The sequence below is a fragment of the Gambusia affinis genome, linkage group LG15 (assembly GCF_019740435.1).
Source record: "Gambusia affinis linkage group LG15, SWU_Gaff_1.0, whole genome shotgun sequence".
Lineage (NCBI taxonomy): Eukaryota > Metazoa > Chordata > Actinopteri > Cyprinodontiformes > Poeciliidae > Gambusia > Gambusia affinis.
Window position 1 is genome coordinate 13958565 of NC_057882.1, and position 24884 is coordinate 13983448.

At 37.7% G+C, this 24884-nt stretch overlaps 1 protein-coding gene across 3 annotated transcripts in view; it reads left to right on the forward strand.

Moving 5' to 3' along the window:
- Positions 1-24884, forward strand: part of LOC122844852 (seizure protein 6 homolog) — a 118617-nt gene that overhangs the window by 34748 nt on the left and 58985 nt on the right. For all 3 annotated transcript variants that reach the window (XM_044140668.1, XM_044140669.1, XM_044140667.1), the window contains exons 2-3: positions 20114-20842; positions 21336-21457. In XM_044140668.1, coding sequence (XP_043996603.1) covers positions 20114-20842; positions 21336-21457 — 851 coding nt within the window. The remainder of the gene's footprint in view (positions 1-20113; positions 20843-21335; positions 21458-24884) is intronic.

A 24884-nucleotide genomic window follows, 5' to 3' on the forward strand; every position in this document is an offset into this window, starting at 1 on the left:
AGGCATTAGCAGCCAGCGTTAGTCATCATTAAAAATCTCTTCACCTCAATCCCCCGTGACCTCCTTTGAACTGGTCTCGGCCACAGAAATCTTTTTGGGACATGCAGGGTAAAAGAAGATAAACATGTGAAATGATACTGCAGGAAAAGTGGATGGTGCTGGGGTACCAGAATCTATTTTCTGCATTCCTTATTCATGGAGTCCCTTTATCCGGCATTGATGAGTTGTCACTCTTCCCCAGTCTTTTGTAGTTAAAAAAAACAAAAAAAAAAACACCCTGAATTATTCACACTGCCTCATGCATGATATTGCTACTGTCAGGCCACATCACTTTGAAAAAAAACAGATAAGAGAGAGGTTTTTGGGTCATGTTTGTGAAAACCTGCCAGAGGATAGATACAGATAAGCCTTGATGATTTGGTGGGAATTTTACTTTATGTGGACACAGAAGTGGAGATTGGCTAATATGGTTTTACATATTGCTTCTGTATTTTTGGTCTCGATTTGAAACTTTACTTGCTTCACAAATGTGACCAATGCTGGCAGTGTTGCATTAAAGAGTTGAGGCAAGCAAAGGCTGGTGAAAAACGGGGACTTGATGGGCAGCAAAATAGTCCAGGTTCAGACAGTTTGGATGGAGTTGCTGCAGATTCTCAATTGAAATTTTATCTACGCTACGACTTGGTTATTCTGGCACATGAGTGGGCTTTCATCTAAACCACTGGAACTCTGGCTGGGGGAACATCAGTTTTTAGTCTTTTGCCACATCTAACACAGTTTCTTAAAGGAAAGCACACTCTGTTGCCCCATCCATCAGTCAGCTTTTCAGTTCCTAGAAATGTATCCCCACAGCATGATGCTTCTCTGTGGGCATATTGAGTTGGGGTGATGTGTGGAATTAGTTTTAGAGAGAGGAAAAATGATAAATTAAAAAATTCCAGTTTATTTTACAAATAAAACTGTACTGTCTAGAGCTGCAAGCAATGTACAGTAACTAATTATTGCAGTTTTCAAGGTTGCCCTAATGGTGAAAAATTTATATTTTTGTGATTTTACAAAATATATGTTTTTTTTATATACATTTCAAACTGTATTTTAAAGAATAAAAAAAAATCCGTTCAGTTTCTTTGGCAACTTTGACTTTGAACTTTAGATTAGCAGATTCAGGCCAGACTTTTATTTTTCAATAGCTACTAATATTTAGCCTAGAGTCCATATTGCAGGATTTAAATCAGATATTATAATTTTTTTAGTGGCCGCAACATGCATAATGTAGGTTGAGACTAAGTCCTAATAGCCTGAATTTATAAATAAGCAATCAAAAACTCAACTTGCTGTGTTTTTAGTTCTGAAAGCTCCTGATGGAATGGTGCCCTGGGTGGTGAGCCATGTAATTTTCCAAACGAACCGTGAAAATTCACTCAGGTGTCAAAAAAAGAAGAAGAAAAACAGAAGACAGCTTTTTATTTGTCATTCTAAGACCCCCGCTAATACATGCTACAAGGCATCTTACAATATGACCCTGTTTTCTGTGTACTCAACAAAAACCCAACATAGAGACTGAGTAGATTTCAGCTAATAGATGTGAGACGGGTTCTTTGTGTTTATGCAAAGCAGAGAGCTGAAATAAAGAGCTGCTCACCTCCTGCATGGCGACTGAATAAACAGCTGCGGAGTTGAGTATCAGCTTTGATGCACGTCTCTTCCATGTGTGATATCACAAGAGTCTGTGCTGGCGTGGGTGTGGTGACCACCTGCTGTCTTTAAAGACCTCGAGGAGCTGCACTAGGCAGTCATGAGGGTTCAGAGAGGAGCAAACAGGAAAAATAAGAGACATGAAAGAGGAAAATGAGGCAAGATTTCCCTCATAGTTGCAGTAGCTGAGATTATTTTGCTCACCGATTAAGGTTCTTATTATATTTTAAATTTCATCTAATCATTCTGCCATAAGTTCAAGAACATTGTATGCAAACCCTATGTATACTTTATTGTTGGGAATGCACTTAATTTAATGGATGATGCTATGCAGACACCTTTATATTTTGAATCCATATTACAATAAACTTTCGATTTTTACAAAAAAAAATGATCCCAAACAAAACAACTGAAATAAAAAATTAAAAAAAATCTATATAATACACCTGATCTTTGATCTTTTGTACCAGAAGTGTGAAAGTGATATAGATAAAGCTCTTCCTCCGTCAGTGTATTTGCTTATTGACTGAAACCCGTCGATAAGCATATCCTATCAAACGGAACCCTGGGATCTGCATTATTAAAACACTCACAGAGTTCCAACAAGGCCAATTAACCAGGGCTGAAATCTTCAGGGCCTTTTTGAAGAAGTCGGTCTCCATCGATGAAGCGTTGTTCGTACATGAACAGAATTTAGCAACCTGCATTTGTATGTCAGTGGGAAGCAAAAGGGGCTGAAAAGACAACTAGATCTGTATTTCCTTTAAAAAAAAAAAGAAGTATTCTTTCACCTTCATCTTATTTATTTCAATTTGTAACATTAAATCCACTAACTGTTATTAAAAGAGCAGCAGAGATCCACAGATTAGGTGGGAGGGTATGAGGGAAGTTGCTTACTGGATATGTTCTCCTTGTCTCAATATTCTTTCTTCTGTCAAGCGACTAATGGTTAAATATAAGTAATGCCACAAAATCTAAAAAAACATAGATTTAAAATCGTCCAGTCAAAATTTACCTTTTAAACTTGATATTCACACATGCCCACCATCCAGTCTTACTAAGCAAACAATCCCATCTCTTGATGTAAAAAGCATCTGTAATGGCAACAAAGAACTACCACACTATTTTAGACCAGATGAGTTTCAAAATAGCTGGTAGTTAATACTTGAAAGTCATCACGTAAATAAGACCAATCCATAATTTAAGAGTTTTTTTGTTTTTGTTTTTGTTTTTTTGGTTGTATTATTTAATTAGGTTTTCTTTTTTGGTCTGGTTAATCATGTTTTAATTTTGCTCTTTATCTTTTTGAAGCACTTTGTAGTTTTTATCTGTGAAAGTTGCTACATAAATAAAATGTACATATTTACTTTCTGGGAACATTTTAAGTATTATAAATGTCCATCACACAACATTAAATACAAAAAAATAAGTATCAGATATAACAGGTAGGGGATGAGAGAAGCCTGCTATTACAGATGAGGAGACTTGGTGAATTATGTCAAGTGTGAAATCATATGTGAAAGTGCTTATCATGGATACCGCTTTGTATGTTTTTGCTTGCAGGGAGCTATAATTAATAAAACTACATTAACGATGAAGCCACCCACGCAACAGTTAGCCGGAGACAGGGTGAGGATGAAAGACCCCCTGATGAAGGCATTATTATTGCTGAAACAGAAACAGACAAACCATTAAAAATGCATATTAACGGGGATGAAGCAAGAATGATTCACTGGGCACTATAAATCCATTTCTGGCCCTTAAGTCCATTCGAGCTAAACCTTTAATTTTCTCAGCTTTATTTTTCACTCAGCGGACTCTTCCACACAGATTTGCTCTTGCGAGACATGTGTTTGTAGATCTTCTTAGGGCAGCCATGCTTGAAATCCAATTTTGCCAAAGTTAGAAAAGCACAGGGGGAAGAAAAGAGGTCATAAAAAGTTTACAAACATTGATGATTCTCCGTCCCCTGAGGGAAACTTGAATTCACTTTTTTAAATCTAGTGGCGAAAAGGGTCATTTTGATTTTTGTCGAGCTCTTAAACTCAGTACAAATTTTGCTTCAAAATGACAGCAGCTTGCCAAAATAACCGTTAATTATCTCGTTTTGCACTATCTCTTAGAGTGTCAGCTTTATTGAGAGCAAAAACATTGACCCAGCACCTGGTAATTTAAAGTGCTTCATAATAGCGTGCTCTCAGTGAAGGAAGAAGGGCCTTGTTGTTATGTGAAAAAAATTAAATTAGATGAAAGTTGAACATTTGGAGTTACACGTAAGAGTTTTGTTTGTTAAAGCAAACATTGAAGGTCTTAAAGTCATTGAAAATGTAAAAGCGCTACGTTACTGAATGAAGTAAGCTGCTGTTGTAAAGTGGCTGATTTCCCAAAAACAACAAAATAACTTTTATGTCAACATTAATAGGAATTAGTAAGCGTTTGATTTTAAAAGTCAAAACTGGAATCTGTTCAGAGGTACCAGTAATTCTTTGGTTGTTTTTCTTCTTTGACTCTCTCAATTCTGTTCTTTCTGAAATAATAAATAGAAAGTGATCAGATTTACACAAATTGAAAGGAAAACAAATCTGGGCAACACTTTTCAGCTTAGAATGCAATTTTACTTTGCACATCTTTATAATGTCAATTGACCCAATCTTCTTTGCTTAAAGTGTTTCTTTATACAGTGTTTATTTACTACCATATATGGTGTTTTGCGGTGGCCTGATCAACTTTTTCCACTTGTTTTCCTTACATGATTTGTGGCAAACTGCAAACAAGATTTTCACAGAATAGTGAAGAACACAGCTAAAAATGATCAAACTAACAGTTTGTACCACATGAGCTGAATATGTATACGTACAAACAACTCAACAACTACTCCTGAAATGATACACTCAGCTGGAAAAACCCCCTGCAAAAACGCTAAAAATATAAAGCAAAAGCCATTGTTGTGACCTTTTCCTCTTTGTGTTTTTCATTCTGTCTCTTCCTTACAGTCCAGCAGATTCACCATTATCTCTTATTGTTATCAGTGGCAATTTCATGTTTTTGTTTGGACAGCTTGGACCTTATCTCCCTTTAACCTTTTCGCTGGCTGGAAAAAAAAAACAAACAAAAAAAACCCAGCCTCAGCACTGTAAGGTTGGAAAGAATTTGAAGAGAATAACCTTAATCTCAAATTATCACAGTGGTTGGTGAATAGAATTGTCCTGGTGGGACGACCTGCATCGATTTTTAGCTTCAGAGCGCAACTCAAATGGACAATGCATTATATTGTCTTTGGAAAAGATAGTTGTTGACCTGTAGCTGCTCTTTTTCTTGAGAAAATAAATATATACTTAAATACTGTCAAGTTCCTGCTCCCTGTTTGTGGGTGCACTGCAGGGAGCCGCACTGTGAACCACGATTTCATACATGTGTTGGATTTAGATAGATGGGCCAGGGGTCCCTGAAAGGTTTCTGTAATGATTTCTGTAATGGCCTTAACAATTTTTCCATACGTTTTCATGTCATTTTTTTTAGTAAAATATTTCCAGTGGCCATCTCAGGAGTTGTCCAGAAAGCATTGGTGATTCTTCTGTACCTAGTCTATAATACAACCAGTGTCGATGAGCACTGTGTACGCTGTGCTGTTTGGTCTAACATTTACTGCTTAGGTAAAAGTAAAAGAATAGAAATCTGATATACTGATACAAAAAAAAAAATCAAATAAAATAAACATGAAGTGTTATGTTTGTCAAAAACATGTGGAGTGCAATATTTGGTCTATAGCTTTATCTTTCAGCTCTAAAAGGGGAAGATTTTTTTTCACCCCCCTCTTCAGGAGGCAGCGTCATCCATCATAGTCAGAGTTAATATTTCTCCACCCCTCCTCACCTCCCAATAGTCAGCTTTTGTTTTGCTTTACAGCGTTTATAGTTTGAGACTTGTGTACTCACGGGCTCTCACCTGGCGTTGCTCTCTGCCATCCCCCTGCCAGAACCCATAAAACCAATTTCAACAACGCATGCAGCACATTGACATGGCCGTTCTCACCACTTCCCAAACTCTGTAATCACGGTCCCTGAGGCGTATTACATTATTTTGTATCAGAACTCAGAATACTGCTGTGATCATCTTTGAATCTGCCGCAGAAGAGTGTATTTCCTGAACAGAACTGCGGTGAAATGCTTGCGTTGCTGCCAGAATTAGCTCCGTTTTGTTGGCTGAGATGTTTAAGAATATTTTTTTCTCAAGCTATCAATTCCAGTGAGAATGCTAAAGAAGCTGAACCAGGGTTTGAAAGTACAAAGATAGAAATAACAGAAGGTAAACCCAACATCTCTTCTATGTCCACAGTTACATACAATCTGTACCTAATTTAAAACATTTTATAATTTTATGTCCATTTAGGCAGTAAGAGACTAATATTCACCTTACTTAATTATTTACAACAAAGAGTCACATGGTGCAGTTGTTTCTAGGACTGAAGGCTGTATAAATGTACAGCAATACAATGTTGCCTCAGATGTTTGCCCAGGAGATATTATGATCCTTTGCTGAAGAAAATAATTGATGAATCTGTCCTAGGAAAGTTGTATTATTATACAACACCAGCACAGACTGTGGAAGAAAAAGTTTTAAGAAAAGTCTAAATTGACATATGAAAGACTATTGTTAAGAAATCTCTCATCAATCATCCAACAAATGCATGCTTGTCTTGCCTTCTCTTTTGTCTCTTCAGTCCGATTTGGTTTTCAGGCTGTCATCTTTAAAAGGAAAAAATAACATCATCCTCCAAGAATGATAACCTAATTGCACAGGATTCTGTCTGAACTGTCGCTGTTTTCTTTCAAAGAGATTGAACCATTGTGTGTCAAAACATTCATCAATTTAAAGTCTTGTATTCATGCACTCTTTGCCTTTCTCATTTTTTTCTCCAGCGCTTATGACCAATTACACTTTATTCCACTCACTTGCTTTAGCGCGGTTCAGATAAAACACTTTTATTGCTTTGAATGTGTCAGTGCAGAAACAGCAATGTTTCATCTTTAACTCTGTTAATCCTCGCCCCGCGCTTCTTCTTTTTTTTCTCATCCACTCCAACAAATGCCGGAAGGTCAAGATTCGCTCTTGAATATGATCGGTCCGTTATTCTTTTAGAAAACTGCGTATTATGAATCATTTCTCCCACTCTTCGTACTTAGTTTTAAACGAGACAAGGAGAGGATATGGTGGCAGAAATATTTTATTGCACCGACGAAGATCGCGGCTTATTTTATAGATCTGATTCTTGCAGTCTTGCAGTCGTGTCAGAAATCACTGATGAAATATAATATTCAAGTCATGACTCTCTAACAAGCTCTTCATGGCGCCATGTGGAAATGAGCAGCACTGGCCTGAAGCAAGAGATCAGAGTGCCAAGACCACAATTGGAGACATCACGCCAAATGCTCAGCCTGATTCCCAGAGAAAAGCGCTCTAAAGTGTTGTCTTTATTATCTTCCTGACGCGTGACTCAGCATGACTGCTTTAATGACCTGCCTCAACACTTATAGGTTGTGACTGCTGTTGAATAAATAGGCGTACATTGTCTAATGTAAGAATCACCGTGTGTGTGTGTGTGTGCTATATATGGAAACTATGGCAGCAGCCTTTGAAGTTATACCATAAGTGTGTAGGAGTGGAATAAAGAGGCTTTATAGATCATAGGAGTGACATTGAGTGGCCGGCTCTTTAGATGCTGATAAAAGGAACAGCTGCTAAGGTGGGGGAAAGAAGGTATGAGGACCTTTAATCTGAACTTAAAACGACATAAAACCAGCTCCTGTTTCACGGCAAATGTCAGGATTTTTAACTGAGCTGTCAGAGATGAAATGTCATGAATGTTTGATGAAGTAAATTTAAGACTTTCCCAACACAAAAAAACAAGAAGTTTGAAGATTGTATTAATGATGCTTAATGAATATAATTTGCATAAATTGTAAATTAAATAATTTTTTTGTATCAGGTTTTGTATTTTAATAGGGCTTGTGATTTTGAAAAGGATGTAATCTGATTAAATGAAATGAAAGAAGCTATGTTTAAACAAATTGCATTCTTCTATTTTTATTGCTAGTGCTAGCTTTAGCCCTCCGTGGTCAGTATATGGATCTAAAGGTTTGTTCCATCCCTTTTTGAAGTGAAGATGAGTTACTTTATTTTCAGAATGGAGTTAAACCTCAGACCAAAAAGCACAGCTTCGAAGCCTACAACAGTTAAAACTGAATAAATAAATAAACCAAAAAACACAAAGTGAAAAACCCCCCAAAAAAGCAACATAATTGGTTATGGCATAGGAGTACAGCAGCCAGCACACAAGAATCTCATACACAGAGCAGGTAAAGGAGAATCCTTCATGTTCCCAAAGTCCTCTTTCCTGCATGTTTGTCCATGTTTTTCTTCTTTAACACATTCAATTTAATAGTAAAATATGAAAAACCCGCAGAAACAACTGAAGGCTTGGGTTTGGTAACCTTGGTCCTAAAAGTAAAAATACAATTGTTGGATAATACTACCAACCTCATGCAGATACACTTAGAAAAACTGCATATTTTTTCCAAAAATGAATTCCACAAATGTTTTTGACATAACATTACTAGCCACAGACATTTGCTTTCTTCTGATAGTTTATGGTAATCTCCTTTGTTTTTTTTGTTTGTTTGTTTGTTTTTAAGAATATTTTTGTTTTATAATATAAATGGTAACAATAAGGGTTTGGAAGCAGTAGTTTACTATTCTTTCTTAATTTCTGCACTTACGGTGATAGTCTTCAGTAGGTGACTTATGAAAGAAGTTGTAAGTTTGAGTTTACACTCAAAATAGAAGTGTAAACAGACATGAAACCTAGTTGCTGACTTCATTTGTTTTGTGATCACCTTTCAGTTTAGCTAGTGTTTTTGTGTCATAAATGAAATTAATATTTAATTAATTTCATTCCTCATTACTTCCAGCAATGAGGAATTGTGCTGCCATTGTTTATAGGATTTTAAGCTTTTTAAAGCTACAACAATAAAACTTTACTATAGGACGTTTTTCAAGACTATTTGCTTTGTAGAACAATAGCTCAGCCTGTTTTGCCCTATGAGGCTTTGTTAATGATTAGTGCTGAAATAGAAGCCGACGAGGATAAAAATGTAAACACTAGAATGCCGAGCAGAACCACCTCACTGACTTTTAAACTTTTCTCTGAGGCCTAGCCAAATACTGTCATGGTTGCACAAACTGCTGACAATACCAGCATTATTAACTCGAGCAAAGGAGAATTCTGTTTGTTGCCAAAAGCAATACAACTATCTTGTTGGTTGCTTTCATTTCCACAAGTTTATTTTTCCTTCTGCTGATAAAAAACGAGGAGGAATTGGGGAGAACTCTCTAGGCAAAAATGAGTCATTCCTGTTTTTGTTGTCAAGCTTGTGACTAATTCAGCGTTACGACAAGAGCCCACCCATAAGATACAGAGTATTGACAAGTGTAATGGCCGACGTAGGCATGTCACTTTATAGCCAGCTCACAGATGAGGTAGGAAATTTTTATTTTTTTTTAGCTGTGTTTTCCATGAGCTGATGGATTTGTTATGGGGCAGGGAAATCATTTGACGACGGACGGAGAGTGTGGCATCAATCAAGCGGCTTTTAAACTCAACGCTAATGTCTGTGCTGTCAGGGGTAGGAGCCAGATATACAACCTGCTCTCTCAAAGAACACCCTAGGCAATATTGTGTGAATATGTGAGCTATTTTTGCCTCTTTGTACTTATTATTAGTTTCCAATGGATGTGACACTTAAAGGTGAGGGAGATTGCAATAAAAAGCATCCAAAAATCACAATTAAAAGTTTCTTTTGTCGATTTCAAACTTTCATTACTTCACAAGAGTCATTAGCAGACATTTAACAAATTCCTTGCCGTACTGTACAATAATAGATGGATTTAGATAGCAGATTTTGAACTTGTAGGTCTTATTTTACCCAAAGCTTTCTTACCACAGTAATTGACGTCACCCGTGGAGTAAATGGGAAGAAAATGGAAAGATGAATTACCCTAATGGAAGGAGATGAAGTGTGGAAAGAGACATTCCTCCAAGAATTTTCTAGGATGCAGAGCATTGGTAAATTAAAACATAGCAAGGATTTGGTTATGGCGCGTGACAGATCCTACCATCATTACAGAGGCGGCACTTGTACATGGCACATTTAGTTTGTGCAACCTAGGGAAGAAAAGGAAAAGTAAAATATATAAAAAAAAGAAAGTCAATGAGGAAAACCAAATAAGAAAGGCTGAGGCTTTTTGAAGATAAACTGTTCACAATTTATCACCGAATAAGACATAGTCAACCAATTATCATTATGGAGTATTTTCTTTGTTTTGTTTCGTTTTTTTCTATTAAATTGTCCAGTTTACCTCCCGCAGCTAAAGTGCCTCAGTGCATATTTCATGCAAATCATAGAGCCAAGCGAGTCTGTTTTTGTTCTGCTGCAGTTTAAAGGTCAGACCTTATAAGCACCATTAAGGCTGTTTTGCTAAAGTCAGTCTGAAGGAGAGCGCCCAGTGAACCGAAACATCGACAGGCAGCAATAAATGAAAAGGAAAAGTTATGGTTCCGCTCAATGAAGTCAAAGGGCGGATGGAGGATGGGAGTGTGTCTCGTCTCAAGATGTTGTTCCTTGTGACTCAGAAACCAAGAAGCCGGTGAAAGGACTATGTGATCCTTAGAAACTGAAAATTCTGAAGAGTATGATCTTTCGATTTATTTATTTTTCTTCCTTTTTATGCTAGGAAGATAAATGCGTGGCCTTTTTCTTTTTGAAAGGCGCTTTTTAAAAATCTTTCTTCTAGGTACATCTTTTATAAATAAAATGAAATGATCAATAATTAATGTAGGAAAAAAAAAAGTTTTTTGCATTTTTCAGTTCATCTTTCCCTTAGTTATTTGAAGTCTGCCAGTACCAGGCACTGAAAATCAGCCCCACACCATGACGGTTTTACCTTCGGGTTTGACTGTAAAAGATTTTTTGGGATTATTGTGCAGTGTTACAACCTCAAACTGTTACATTTAGCTGTTATTTGATGAAACAATATCCTCAGTTTTTCATTCACTTGCCAAACTGTTCTACACCAAAAACTGAACGATCTCCAACACATTCTTTCTCCTGCAGTGGAGTCTTTTTTGGTGAGTGTTTATTGAGGCAACAGTGATTAAGTGCATTACAAAAGTTACCTACAAATTCCATGTTTCTCTTCATCTCTCACTGTTGTCTTTAACTTTAGAAAGATCTTCATTTTTTTGTCTCATGTGTCTGAAATCTTTCTATATGGGGCTTCTATTGTAAAAATTTTCATTAATAAAAAACTTTTTATGGCCTTAACTTTGAACTTAACCAGCTCATATTAATTAGTATAAATAGTGAGTATAAATAGTGAGTTTGATTGACAGATTTTAAATTACAGAATTGTTTATTCTGTAATTTCTGGGTTTATTTGCTTATTATTATTATTTTTGTATCAGTAGATTACTTATTAAGAAGACATGGTAGGGATTCCATGTCATATAGCTTCATTAGAGATATATTTATGTGTAAAGAATTTTAACATGTTCAATACTATTTTCCGTCTTAGGATTTCAGTTTGTCTTTATCAGTCTTTGCAGTTTTATAGATGCAGACTCCATAAGATGCACCTGCTGCACGAGAAACTGAGAAAATCGCTGTGATATGGAATTTTCCCTGAAAGTGTTTGAATACAATTTTGAGCGCAGACCTCCATTGAGAAGCCCATGAGGGATCCTGCAGGGTAATCTGAAGGACTTGTATCTGAGCCCAGCGGAAGCTCCTTATTGATTTGCTTTTCTAGTGGCCCTCTGTTATATTAAGGAAATAAAAGCCCTGGATGTTAGGAGATTGATGTCAATCAGCAACTTGCCTCAAGTGTGGCTTGTCCCATCTTATTAGCGCTCTTTACATGCACTGAGTGTTCACTGATGACTCCGTAGATAGGCAACCTGAGACAAGAGGCTTTCTCTTGCCTTCTTGAAGATCATTCCCCTGTGATTGCTCAATCTGTCATCGCAGTCAGCGTGGACTGAGCGATTGTTATAGATTCACATTATATTAGTGCAGAGCACGAGCTTGTAGCTTTGTTATAAGAGTCACTCGCAGACATCAGAGATAAACAGCTTTTATTAAGACGGAATCGACGGACAATAAATCTGCAAGTACACTTTGGGATCATTTTAGTGTGCTTAAAAGACTAATTATGTCTGTCTGGAAATTCAAATGAAAAAAAAAAATAGCAACCACCATGAGACACTTTTGAGTTGAGTCTATAGCATCATAAAGTCTGAACCTTTCAAGAATTTATGGCTGTCTTTCCAGATTTAAAAAGCAAACATACATTTAAACCATTTTTACCAAAATCACATCCCAGTCAAAAATTGTTTTGTTCCTTTTATTAAACCAAGTCACTAAAGAGTCCGTAGTTATTTAAAACTAATCTGATACCTCATAACAGTAGCTAAAATTGATACTGCATATGCTGAAAGGGGGCCAAGGGTGGAGGTATTATCATGTCATAATATTATTCCCTCGTCAAAAACATACCTGGAGTGTTGCTTTGATTTGTTCATGCATGTTTGACAAATGTAACATGCAAAATAAACCTTTGAAATCTGTAAAACATAAAAATAGATGGTGACGGGTGATGCGCAGTTCTTGTTTAATGTTGATTCAATGTCCAATAAAAAATACGTAAAGCCTTTGTTGGTCCATTTAAGGCACTTTAGAATGAAGCCACTCCCCAAACCCTCCTCCCACCACTTCCAGTTCAACTCTGGAAAACCTGGTGTTTGAACATCTTAGAGATAATTCATAGACACGCAGGGATATTTTAATCGAACATTAATTTGTCATTCTATTTTTCAATTATAGATTTTCCCGTCTTGTAAAAACACAGACAGTGGCTTACTATGGTACATTACATTGTTTTTCAAATGGAGTGGGAGGACACAAGTTTCTTCCTGGGGCCTGTAAAAACTTTATTTTCCCAAGAAACGCTTCATCGCTTTGTTGCACTGACTGCTCCGACAAGGCGAATATAAGCACTCCAGCGGGACAGCTAATGGTTTTTTATTGTATTTGTGCCACTGCTTCAGAATAAAATAACTGTGATCTCATTCTATCACAGTAATTACCACCTTTAATTTATGAATAAGCTCTAATTAACCAGCTCCAGCATCATGCGATTTGATACTGGCACGCGCGGAACCCCCTCGAGTGTGCAGCATGGCTGCTGCTTTTAGCCGCCAGCACTGAATCAGGCCTGAACAAGGAGCGGAGCAACAACAGCTTTCACAAGAGTTACCATCTGTCATCCAGTTTTGATTTATTATGAATCTTGTCACAAGTTTGGCCACAAAATGATTTGATGCAACTTCCTAGTGTGTCAAGGGTTATGATAGCATGACATCCATTTTGTGGACCTGACACAGCATATCAGGATCACTTAGCTGTGGAAGTACACTGGCTGTGCCATCTTATCGCAGTGCGTCTGTAGCTGGTGTGAAACCTTCAAGCACAATAACTGTAAAAGTGTTGCCACTACGGAGGAGTTTGCTGAACGCATAAAAATTTTTAAAGTACTTTTGGGTAATATTTGTAGGATTTAGCAAGAGATGATTTTATGGACGGTCTAAGTGGAACTATTTTGACATTCTGGCAAAAGGATGCTAAAAACCTACATGTATGTTTTCATAAACAGTATGTTTTGTCTTTTACATATTTATTAAAACTATCACTATGTCATGACATCATAACATGATACAGATAATCTGGTGGTCCTATAGCCATCTGCGGAAATACACGATTCCCAGTCACGAACAACCAATCAGATAACAGACGCCTTAGCGTTCCTCATCTGAACGCAAAGGGGAGGGCGTTCGCACTGCTCACACCTTCTCTCTCTGCTAGGTTGCAGCTTCATTGGCCTCAGTTCACCTGTAACAGATTTCATTTTGACAAGAAATAATGTGATCATTAATCTGATTACATGATCTTGCTGCGTCACTGTGAATCATAGAGTGAATAAGCAGCCAAACAGAAAAGTCCTGTGCAGAATAATTAGGTTAAGGTTTGAAAATATTATAAGATAATGTTATGTTATGCTTATCAAAAAAAAAAAAAAACAATGTAGAGGACTTTAAAACTAAGAAAAGTGTTTAATGCTGTTCATGAATTGAAATTGAAAGAGATCCAATCCAAGAGAAGTGGAACAACCGCATTGTTCCACTTCTACTGGAGTGGGGTAAAGCCCAAAGCTACATCTTGAAAATTTAGTTTTGACCAGGCTGAACTTTACAGCCGAAAATATGGGATGATTTATAACTATGAGACAAAAAAAAATATATTTTTTTTTTCAGGAAAGCTAAGAATCCCCAGTTTTTACAGTTTGTCATGCGACACATGTTTTGGTAAATTTGTAAACAGTGCATGATAATTAAGTTCAGGTTTGCTCACTCCTCATATTGTGTTTTTTTTTTTTATCCTTGTCAAATATTTTATTATTAAAAAAAATGTAGTGGACATTTTTTATAAATCTCAAGCATTGTAATAATCTCCATTAAGTGTGAAATTTTTCACTTGAGTTTTTGGTCAGTGTAAGTATTTTAGATTGCAACTATAGATAATCAAATTCATTTCAAACATAAAATCTAAAATTACCATTTGCTTTAGTACAATATTTGCCATAAAATATTTTCCACGTCCTCGTCGCTCAACCAATGAGGCACATTATTTAGAACGACACAGGAAGAAAAGATCCTGAAGCCTTGGCTCAATACAAAGAACCAATAATCCAATCTTTAGCCACTGGCCAGCTCACTGAATAGTTCAGCCAAACAGAACAACTCCAAAACCACGTCCTTTCTAAACAAAAAATAAAAGTCTTAAGACACAGTCTTAAAGTACTGACCTTCATATTTGTAATACCAGGTCAGGCTTAGCTCACCAGATGAAACCACATACATCTAACAACTTTTTAGCATCTCGGGAGACAAATTTCACTTACTTGAGAAATATCGAGGTGTTTTCTTATCACGCTCCCAGGATTCATAGGAAGTAAAAGCTGTCAAACACACAACACTAATGACACTTTCAAATTAAAAATGTTTTATGCTGCGCCTAATAAAACCTCATCCAAAAACACCCAATTAAGCTTTAGAGATCAGAACAATATGGTAGCTCCACTTCTCCTTTCTGTAATCACTACAGCGAGGTCTCCAGCCTTCACCCATTGATCCTGTATTGATCTGTGTATGAGAAACTCTAGTCCAGCCCAGTCTCTCTCTCTCGGTGTACGCTCGATATTCTTACTGAAGGACAGCAACTGGATGGTCAAAATCTGTGCCACACATAGAAGCAGAGATGGAGACAAAAAAAAATAAATGAGCAAAGAAAGCATAAAGAAGGCATTAGTTAAGAGTCTGAAGCAGCTATAACATCCATCTTGGCTAAAGATTATTCCCCAGCTTTATCGTACGGTAGTGTGTACTTGAGATTCCTCTGTAGTTTGCTTTTACGAAGCAGGGAAGGGGGGGGTGCAGTGGTGCACCCTTCAATCATTTATGAAGACCTCTTTTTACTCTCCTTATTCTGTCTGGGAGTGGGACATGTCAAATACGCTTAGTTTGCCTTTATAGTGCTGTTTAGCTGCTCTTGTTGTGACAGAATAAGGCTACGAGGAATGTTTTTTTCTGCTCCATCCTAAAACATCAGAAACGTCTTTGAATCGCTTCTGCTGCCAAGAAAGATAAATGCTCTGCTGTTGTGTCTGTCAGTGCAAAATGTAAAAGCATGTGTCAGTTCCGTCAGCTTGGGACAGGCTTTGTAACAAAATTGTTTACCCGAGCCTTTTGAATAGCTTGATCAATCTTTTATTAGATGTGTTAAAATGACTCTGCATCAGCAGAACGTTGCTGGGGCGTTCAATTACTTTCAAAGTTTTATGAGCAAAAGCAGATTTTCTACAAGGCTCAGGTAATTTTGACATTTATTTAAATACCATTATATATTTAAAACTTCAATGTGCTCAGTTTTAGGAATCATTCCAGATTCTATTATACAAACATCTAATTGGGGACTTACGTATTCAGTGTTAAGAATATTAAATATATTCTAAAAAGCCCACTGGCTGCCAGAAGAGAGTCAAGGGTTTCTCAAACATGCATGGAAAAATCATAGCAACACTCCAGGTATGTTTTTTTAAGAGTGGATAACTTTATAACATTTTAAGTATCTTAAAAAAGCAAATTTTACATGGTATCTTCACCCTTTGAATATAGGCAAATCAAATCAGTGTAGAGATATGCTGTTTGCTGGAAAGGTCACAACTTTGCTTGCAACTTAAAGAATCAGGAGGAATTTTTTTCATGTGTTAAAATTATAAATGAAAGATGTTCACTGAAAAAGGTGACAGTTGCTTTTAGATTTCCAGGTCATAATTTTTTGGATTTCACAGTGATAAAATCTTAATAGAAACCTGTGTCACAATGTATCATGGAAGGTGCAGTACTGTTCTATTTCTTTTTTTGTTTGCGTTTTTTTCTTTTGTTTGCAAGATCAGATTAACGTCAGAAAGACTCAAAAGAGACATCAGTCCATTAGTGAATATGTGGGTGTTTTCTTTCTAAGTATTTAAAATTTGTACTAAAGTAAAAAGTGGAGTTCAAAAATGAAAGAGAGATATTAGTGGAAGCGTTCATGACAGGCAGAAATTGAATAAATAATCAAATATACATGTGCTAAATTATATGCCAGTGAGTTTTTTTATACTTTCATACTGAAGCGCTGGAGCCAAAACGTCCTTACCATTCTGACTCGACAAAAGCTTTTCCCTGTGACGGTTGGTCACTCCATGTTAGCCTGACTTTACTTTCAGTTTGGTCTCTGAGAGTTTTTTAAAAAATAATTAGATTTTAGTTATGCTTCCTAAAAATGTATAAATAATGAGGGTTATAAATGCCGAATAAAGATTTTATCCATGTCTAACTCAACAATACTTTAGCTTGATTCTACATGAAAGTTATTTTTAGCGTCAAAGTTAAAATGGAATTTGTAACTCAAGGAAAGTTTTTCTCAAACACACGTTTGAGGTTCGTTTGATGAGTTGCTCATCACAGATTCTTTTTACTGAAGTTAGCTTAAAATTTTGCATCATTCAAAAGTCCAAGTTGTTGTATACCACTTTAGAAATCTTTTGGTGTTTATGTCCAACTAAAGCCCTGTCAATGGTCCTCGGTGTGTGTTGTCACTAAAACCCATATGCAGTACCTTGCATTATAATTGTGAAGTGAAGGGAAATGATTTTTTAATTAATTTACTTTTTAAAGACAGCAACTGATAAGTGTGGCATGCATTTGTAATCAGTCCCATTTTTATTTCATCACAAATAAAATTGATCAAGGCCAGTTGGTCAAACAAGATCAAAGTGTTTCTAATATCTATGTCAAAAATCCAACACGACACATTGTCTTGAACACATCATCCCCACTGGAAAATTTGGTGCTGGCAGCATCTTGCTGTGGGAGAATATTTGGTTATACAGAGTTGACACATATTTCTTAATTTTAGAAAGTAAGCTTTTTTTAAATTTAGTGTTTGCATCACTTTTCTTGCAATGTACAAATATGTGCTAGTTCGTGTTGGTAAATAAGATCAGAGTAAATATATTAAAGTATATCAATTCAAAATACGTTAAGATTTGTGGCTTTCACCTGAAAAAATGTGCAAGGGGACACATATTTTTTTAAGGCGCTGTAGGGAGGTCGCACTAATTTGCAGCCTCTGTCAACAGTCTTTCATCTAAAAAAAATATATAAATCTGTTGGCAGTTTTTCTGCCTCATTAAGAAGAACAGCCACCCCATATGGAAGCTAATTAAGGTGTCAAAGCTGATGGCATTATTTCACTTTGACACATTAACAAACACAAGGAAGAATCATTTGAACTTTTTGTCTATTTTGACTACATTTTTTCATCATTGTTAGCAGTTATGTATCATGTGTACATTGTAAGCAATGTTTGAAATGCCCATTATTGTCTCATATAAACAGTATTTTTTATGGTCTCAGAAGAATCGGAAAGATGTATGTAAATATGGAACAGTAAAGCAGACACTCATTGTTATCTGTCTTGCTTCTTGTATTATTTTATGTCATCCAAACCAGAAAGAAGAATCTCCAATGTCAAGGTAACATAAACAATATCCTAAGCATGTGAAAGTAGACTCTGCTGGCAAAGGTTTAATCATTTCAGAATAGCTCTTACATCAGAGCCTTTCTAGTATTCCCTCTTTGCTGAAAAACTGTCTGGATTATTTGACGCCTTGCAGCAGTGAGAACAATTTATTTGTTAGATTTCTCCTAAGAGCCGAAGCGAGAAAACTGCAGCCGAAAATGGGGAATATACTTGTCCTTTTGGACACGCAGTGCAATTACTTAACTGCAGAATCACATAGCATGAGGTGATTGATCATTGTGTCCTAGTGTGAGTGGTAAAAGCTTTATTGAAGTTTAAAATGAAGAAACATAATACTGTGGAATGATTTTTATTCATATGCTTTTACTTTAAACTCGAGGCAAGGTTCGCTGTCTGTTCCTGGAAAGAATTTGGAGGAATTAATGATTTTTGCCATGAATTTTGTTTTACTGCGGCTTGATGCTAATAAGGTGGTACTGCAGAGATGGGGTTAGTTAACATGGTGGTACGTCGAGTTTTTTTTTTCTTTTTTTCTCAGTTTCATCATTCATTTTCTGTTACTAAAGTTTGCAGATTTATTTTGCATACTGCTGAAGATGTATATCATTGTGCGGTGGCATTTTATAATATTGAGAGAGAAAGCATTTTTTCTTATCTCTTTCTTATTCATTAAAGTACCGAGGCTGAATACATACAGTATGTGTTTTATATTCCAAAGTTAATCTATTCATTGCTTTTTGTCTTCTTTATCTACCTTTTTTTATTTCTTCACCTTCTTTATGTTGTGGTGGTGAGTACATCTTTCCACCTAATAAGAAAACAGAGAATTTCGTTTGGCTTTTTTAAAAAAAATGTTAATCTTGTTGCCAGCATGGTGCAACTCTTTAATTTGGTTTTATTAAACTTGCTATCTATAAGCCTGTAGTCACTGCTTTCAGAATTTTCCGGGTATAGAAACCCTGGGGAAAAAAAAGAAACACATTTTTTTTTACCATCTCATAGCCGCTCAAAGCTGTGGGCAGCTCTCCATCTCAAGGACTTTCATCACAAATTTTATTTCATATTTGTTGTTTTTTTTTTTGTTTTTTCTATCTTTTCATAAACATTTACTTTTCTTGAGCTGGAATTCCATTCTTGATTGTATATTCTTAGTTTAAATAGATTACTCACTCTCAACTCTTGCAACAGTGATAAAGAACATGGTTTATGGGATGCTTTATTCAGTATCCCTCCTCTTACGTTTCCTACCTTCCCATCAATAGTGTTGCATATCACAGTCACAACTACTTTAAATGTCTCACATGTTCAAACTAAAATATTTACCAAGACATGGCAGCCCTTCTTAGAATATTTAGAGGAGAAAATCATCCACACAGAGTGATTAAATACTCTGGCTATGTCATCCAAAAGCTTATTTGTGCCTTCTTGCAGTTTGAGTTAATAGAAATCATTAGAAATTATTGTAGCTGCCATTAAGGTTGCTGTTGATGTCAGCGGTCTTCAAGTATTGCAAAAATTTTACTGCCAGTTTACTGAACACATACACACTGTACTAATTGTCCAATACCTTTTTGTTTTTTGCTTGTAATTGAACCAAATGTTAATAAAAGAGATTTATAAATTTAAAAGAATTAGATGATTTTGTGTATTTTTATCAAAAACTTTCAGTTTAAACACTATGATGCCAAGAAGTGGTTAGTAAAAGGGTATAATATTGTCAGACTCTCTTACCTTCTTGTTCTTACAGTCAACAAATTTATATTCTCACGTCAAGTTTGCCTGTTATCTTTCACTGGACCTCGTATGAAAGTTTTAACAGCAATGCATCATATTTAACAATTTTAACAGATGCCGTGGGCTTTAACCATTAGGTCAAAGTTGCTGATTTTTAAATGGAATCGTTTTGTTTCTTATAGAACATACATTTCAAGGCCTCATTTGCCTCTTATGTCCTACTTCATGACAGTTTCCATTGTAACAAGGCAATTACTCAGAGACGTATTGATTTATTGGCAGTAACAAAATGAGAGATAGAATTACACAAGAGGAAAGCCTCACACTTTGTTATGCACAATTTTGGTAGCCTACAGGCTTCCAGGATTTTATAGTTCATTAGACTATGACATGTTTGCCTAATCAAGTTTTTATTTTACCCTCAGGTCCAAAAGAAATTAACAGCATCAGTAAGAAGGCGTTGGATGGAGACAGGAACCTCTTCACTCACTTACCCACACAAGACAGAGAAAGTGAAGTTCACTCAGTCACCACTGTCTCACCAATGAACATGCCCAACCACCGGCCTATGCTCAAGGGTCTGCTGCTTAATGAACACCTACTCACAAGAGACTTCCAGGGAGACCAGCATTTTTTCAAGAAGGATGGCTCTGTGGCTGGAGACCCCACCATGCCCGGTTTTGTCTCGGCTCCAAATGCGGGCGACACTGTCACTCAAATCGTGGCCCACAAGGATGCCCCGGCCTTCTCAGACATTGCCACTACTGCCACGGAGCCTGCCACCTCTCCGCTTACCACATTCTCTCCAACAACACCAGGGCCGCCCGTATCTCTCCCTCTGAAGAAATCACCCAAGGAGAAGATGAAGGACTCAGGCGACTTAGAGCCAACAACAGATTCCCTCACTACTCAAGTGACACCATACAGCAGAGGGCCAGGCACTCCAGTGGCTATGTTATCCTCAAAGGAAAGACAATTTCCCATTGATGCCACAAATGGACCCTTTTCAACAATTATGAAGAAAGACCAGGCCAGAGAGAAATTGAACCCCGATCATCTGATCTCTAAGCTTCCTTTGTCATTTCAAGAACAAGATCCCAGCTCAGCATCTACGACCGTCATCACAACTATCATCACCACAATGCAAACATCAGGTCAGTGTGTAGATGCTGTATTTTGAGCTTCAAGTGTCTTCCACAAACAAAGGGTTTTGTGTTATAACTGGAATTAACATATAGTCTTCTTCCTTTCTATTAAATAAATATTCAGAGTTGGGTGCATCATTCTGCAAGACTTAACCCATTTCTCCCTGCAGGGAAGAAATTAAGCATCAGGTCATCAGCATCACGTCTGTTCATTTTTGCATTCTGCACACACAGCTTGCTATTCATCCCTCCACACGGGATAACGGAGTTGCTCATGTGTCAAAAACAATCAGAGTTTTTTTTTTTTTGCCTGATGTGTCCTGCCTGTCCTTTCCTCTGGTCACAGAGGGCTGAGGGCCCAGATAAGCGGTATCAAAAAGGATATCTGCCGAGATAGTTGGAGGGTTATGGGGTTCGTGGAGAGACACAGGTGGGCTGTCAGAAACATCAGCGGTCTGGGGGAAAAAAAGGAAATCTCTTTTATTTCTGCTCTCTCCAACAGAGCCATGCAGCATGAATTTTACCGAGTCCGAGGGCAACATTGAAATCCAGCAGCATGTCGACCCTGGGGTGGAATGCACCTACTTGATTACTGTCTACCTAGGATATGGCATTGAGGTTCAGGTAAGTGCTGGAGACTTTATTGTTTGTCACTCTAAAACATCCCTAGTTTTCTATAGCAGGTTTCAGAAATGACATCAAAGTCTGTGACTCAAATGTTTGACTTTACTTCAAGTTGTTCTTCAGGTGCAAAAAAGAAAAATACCTCAGATTTGACAGAATCATGAACAATCTTTGTCATTTGTAATAAGGCTGTCACATGAACCAGTGTGAAATGCACATATTGTGTTTGATTTGTTACCATGCAATATTTTTATGATGGCTGTAGCTTCTTAATGACGACCAAATGGATACCTCTCACCAAGAGATCAGCAATTACAAATTAAAATAAACCCAACTTTTCCTCAACTCTCATCTTATTTTTTCACTGTTTTGCTATTGCCACAATCAAATACGTTTGGATTCTCAGGATAAAACCACTCAGCACTTAATAGAGTGCACCATACTCTGCAGTTTATAATGTATAACATAAATTGCAACAAATGTAAATTTTTGGAAATGACAAAAAATGTAAATTAGGATTGAAAAAGTGTATGTCTAGGAGTTGTTTTATTAGACCTTACTTTTGTTTTTATCTAACTTGACAAATATTATTGGGAATATTGCTACTCTTGGTTGAGTGAACTTCCTGATTACTCTACCCAGAGAGTAACTTCACTAAATGAAGAACAAACATGTTTAAGCCAAAAATGCATGAGAAACATATCTACAGTTAACACATGTTGAATTGAGACTTCTAGTTTGGTCATGAATTTGTTGGTTGTTATTATGTTCTATACATGTAAATCTTTTAGTTTTCTCATAACTATGTATTTTTGTGTTTTGGATGCCTGCTTTTTAGTAAAAGTATGTTATAGTAGTTATACTCTTACTTGAGGACAATTTTTGAATACTCTACCCACTTCCAATGCTGGTTTCCAATGATTCTTGAATAATCTCTAACTTAGAATAAAAAGGGAGGGAAAAAAGCATTGAGCAAGACAAACACAAAAATTAAATCTATGGCTTACAAAAATAAAATTTTCTATTGAATTCAGAAATTTCTCAGTTTTATTTCTCATGGGACAAATAATTTTCCAAAATACTTCATAGTATTTATAACAGTTTCTATTCATCTACCCATTGTCTATAATTGCTTATCCTTGTAAGGTTGGTGCTTACCTCCAGTGGTGGTACACTTCGGGCAGATTTATTGCAGTTCTTTATTTTAAATTAAGTGTTACAAAAGTTGTCCATTTACTTAAATGTTAAATGGGGCGTGATTATATAAAAGAGCCCATAACTGGAATTCATGACCTACAGCACTGTAGTGCTATAGGCATACATTCATTAAGCAAATGTTTATTTCCATTACATACTAGACTTACACTTGGGGAAAAAATACTTGGGAACGTCTCTGGTAGGTTTAAATACACACCATTAAAGTCTGAATAACTGGCTTCTTGGAAGAAAAGAAAAATAAACAGTAAGCAAGACCCGGAGGTTCAATCTAAGCTTTTGTTTTCTGTTCTGTCAGCCTAGAACGAGTTATCTTAAGTATTTTTCCCTCTCAATTCTTTGAGTAATCTTCTGTTTGTTGCAGGACAATGTGAGGAGGGGATTGTGGGAACTTTAAATGGATCAAAACATGTTGTCTGTTACTACAAATTCAACTGATTGTAACCTGACAGACATGCTAGAAAACAATAAACAATATAATTTGAATATGTAGGCTAGGAAAAAAGAAAAACCAGTTATCAGAAGGTTTATTAAAGCTGAGGGAGCACTACATGGTGAAAGGTTAGCCGATTTAAACTGCGGTCCTCATGGAAACACCTGCTAAACTGACATCCTTTAGCACCACAATGTTTTATTCAAGGAGTGAACAGACCTGGCTGTCATGTTGGACGTTAATCGTCTAACCCACATGCAGAACACAAACAGGAGGTGAGGAATCAGATTAATAAGTTTTATTGTTGAACAGATCGAAAATGAGTTGTCTCTTATCCTACTGGATCCGGAACGCCAGCGATCTGAGGACTGGGGAGATGACAGGTAAGCGGGTTATCTGATTATTGGAGGAGGAGTAACGGAACGGGCTTACTGAATGAGATGAGGTCAGCCAGACAGGGAGGGAAAAGGTTGGACGCTGGAGTCTGGGTCCTGATGGCTAAAAGCCTCGGCCGGTGCCAAGGGAGGCGCGTCGGAGGGCGGGCAGACAGTCGGGCCGTCGTCGATCAAGCTCCACGAGGGGATTTCTATGGGATGATCAGAGGAGAAAAACGAATCAAGTTAGGAGATATTTTGGATAAACTCTCAGAGATCAAAAAACTCAGAGGGGCTCAGGGTACCAAACAGGTAAAACACTCCGGCGCGGAGAAACGGTCAGCCGCTCCTCTTAAGCTGTTGCAGATGGGGCTGATAACGCACAGGTGCGTGGAAACGCCCTCCTGTAGATGCCGTCTCGTGGCTCCCCCTGGTGGAAAAAACAGCTCCCTACGAGTGCAAAAAACTCCAGCATCCAACAGTACCCCCCCCCTAACGGCCGCCACCCGGCGGCCCAAACCGACCAGAAGGCAAGGAAGACCGGTACTCGGTGATCAGAGCCGGATCCAGGATGAACGAACCCGGCACCCAAGAACGGTCCTCCGGGCCATAGCCCTCCCAGTCGACGAGGTACTGCCACCCACGACCTCGCCGACGGGAGTCCACGACCCGCCGGACAGTGTAGGCAGGGTGCCCATCCACATCTCGGGAGGGGGGGGGGGAGTCGGGAGGGGGGCAAAAGGCACTGGTCCGAACTGGTTTAACTTGGGAAACGTGGAATGTGGGGTGAACACGCATGGAGGAAGGCAGGCGAAGACGGACAGCTGTGGGACTGATTACAGAGTCAATCTCATATGGGCCGATGTACCTGGGGGAGAGTTTCTTAGACATTGCCTTCAAAGGAATGTCACGAGTGGAGAGCCAAACCTTTTGTCCGGGGCTGTAATGAGGGGCGGGAACTCTCCTCCGGTCGGCGAAGCGGCGATTTTGTTCTGCGGTGCGATTCAAAGCGGAAATGGTCATCTGCCAGATTTTTTTACAGCGGCGGATGTGATGTTGAACAGAGGTGACAGCTATCTCCCCCTCATCAGCCTGGAAGAGAGGAGGTTGGTAACCTAAAGCGGCCTCAAAGGGCGAGAAGCCCGTGGCTGTAGATACGTGCGTGTTGTGGGCGTATTCAACCCAGGGCAGGAACTGGCTCCAGTCAGATGGATTGGTGGATGTTAGGCACCTCAGGGTTGATTCGAGCTCTTGGTTCATCCTCTCAGTCTGCCCATTAGATTGGGGATGATATCCAGAAGTTAAGGTGGGTTTAGCATTAAGTGCTGAGCAGAAGTGTCTCCAAACCTGTGACGTGAACTGGGGGCCACGATCTGATAGGATCTCCCGAGGAATGCCGTGGAGT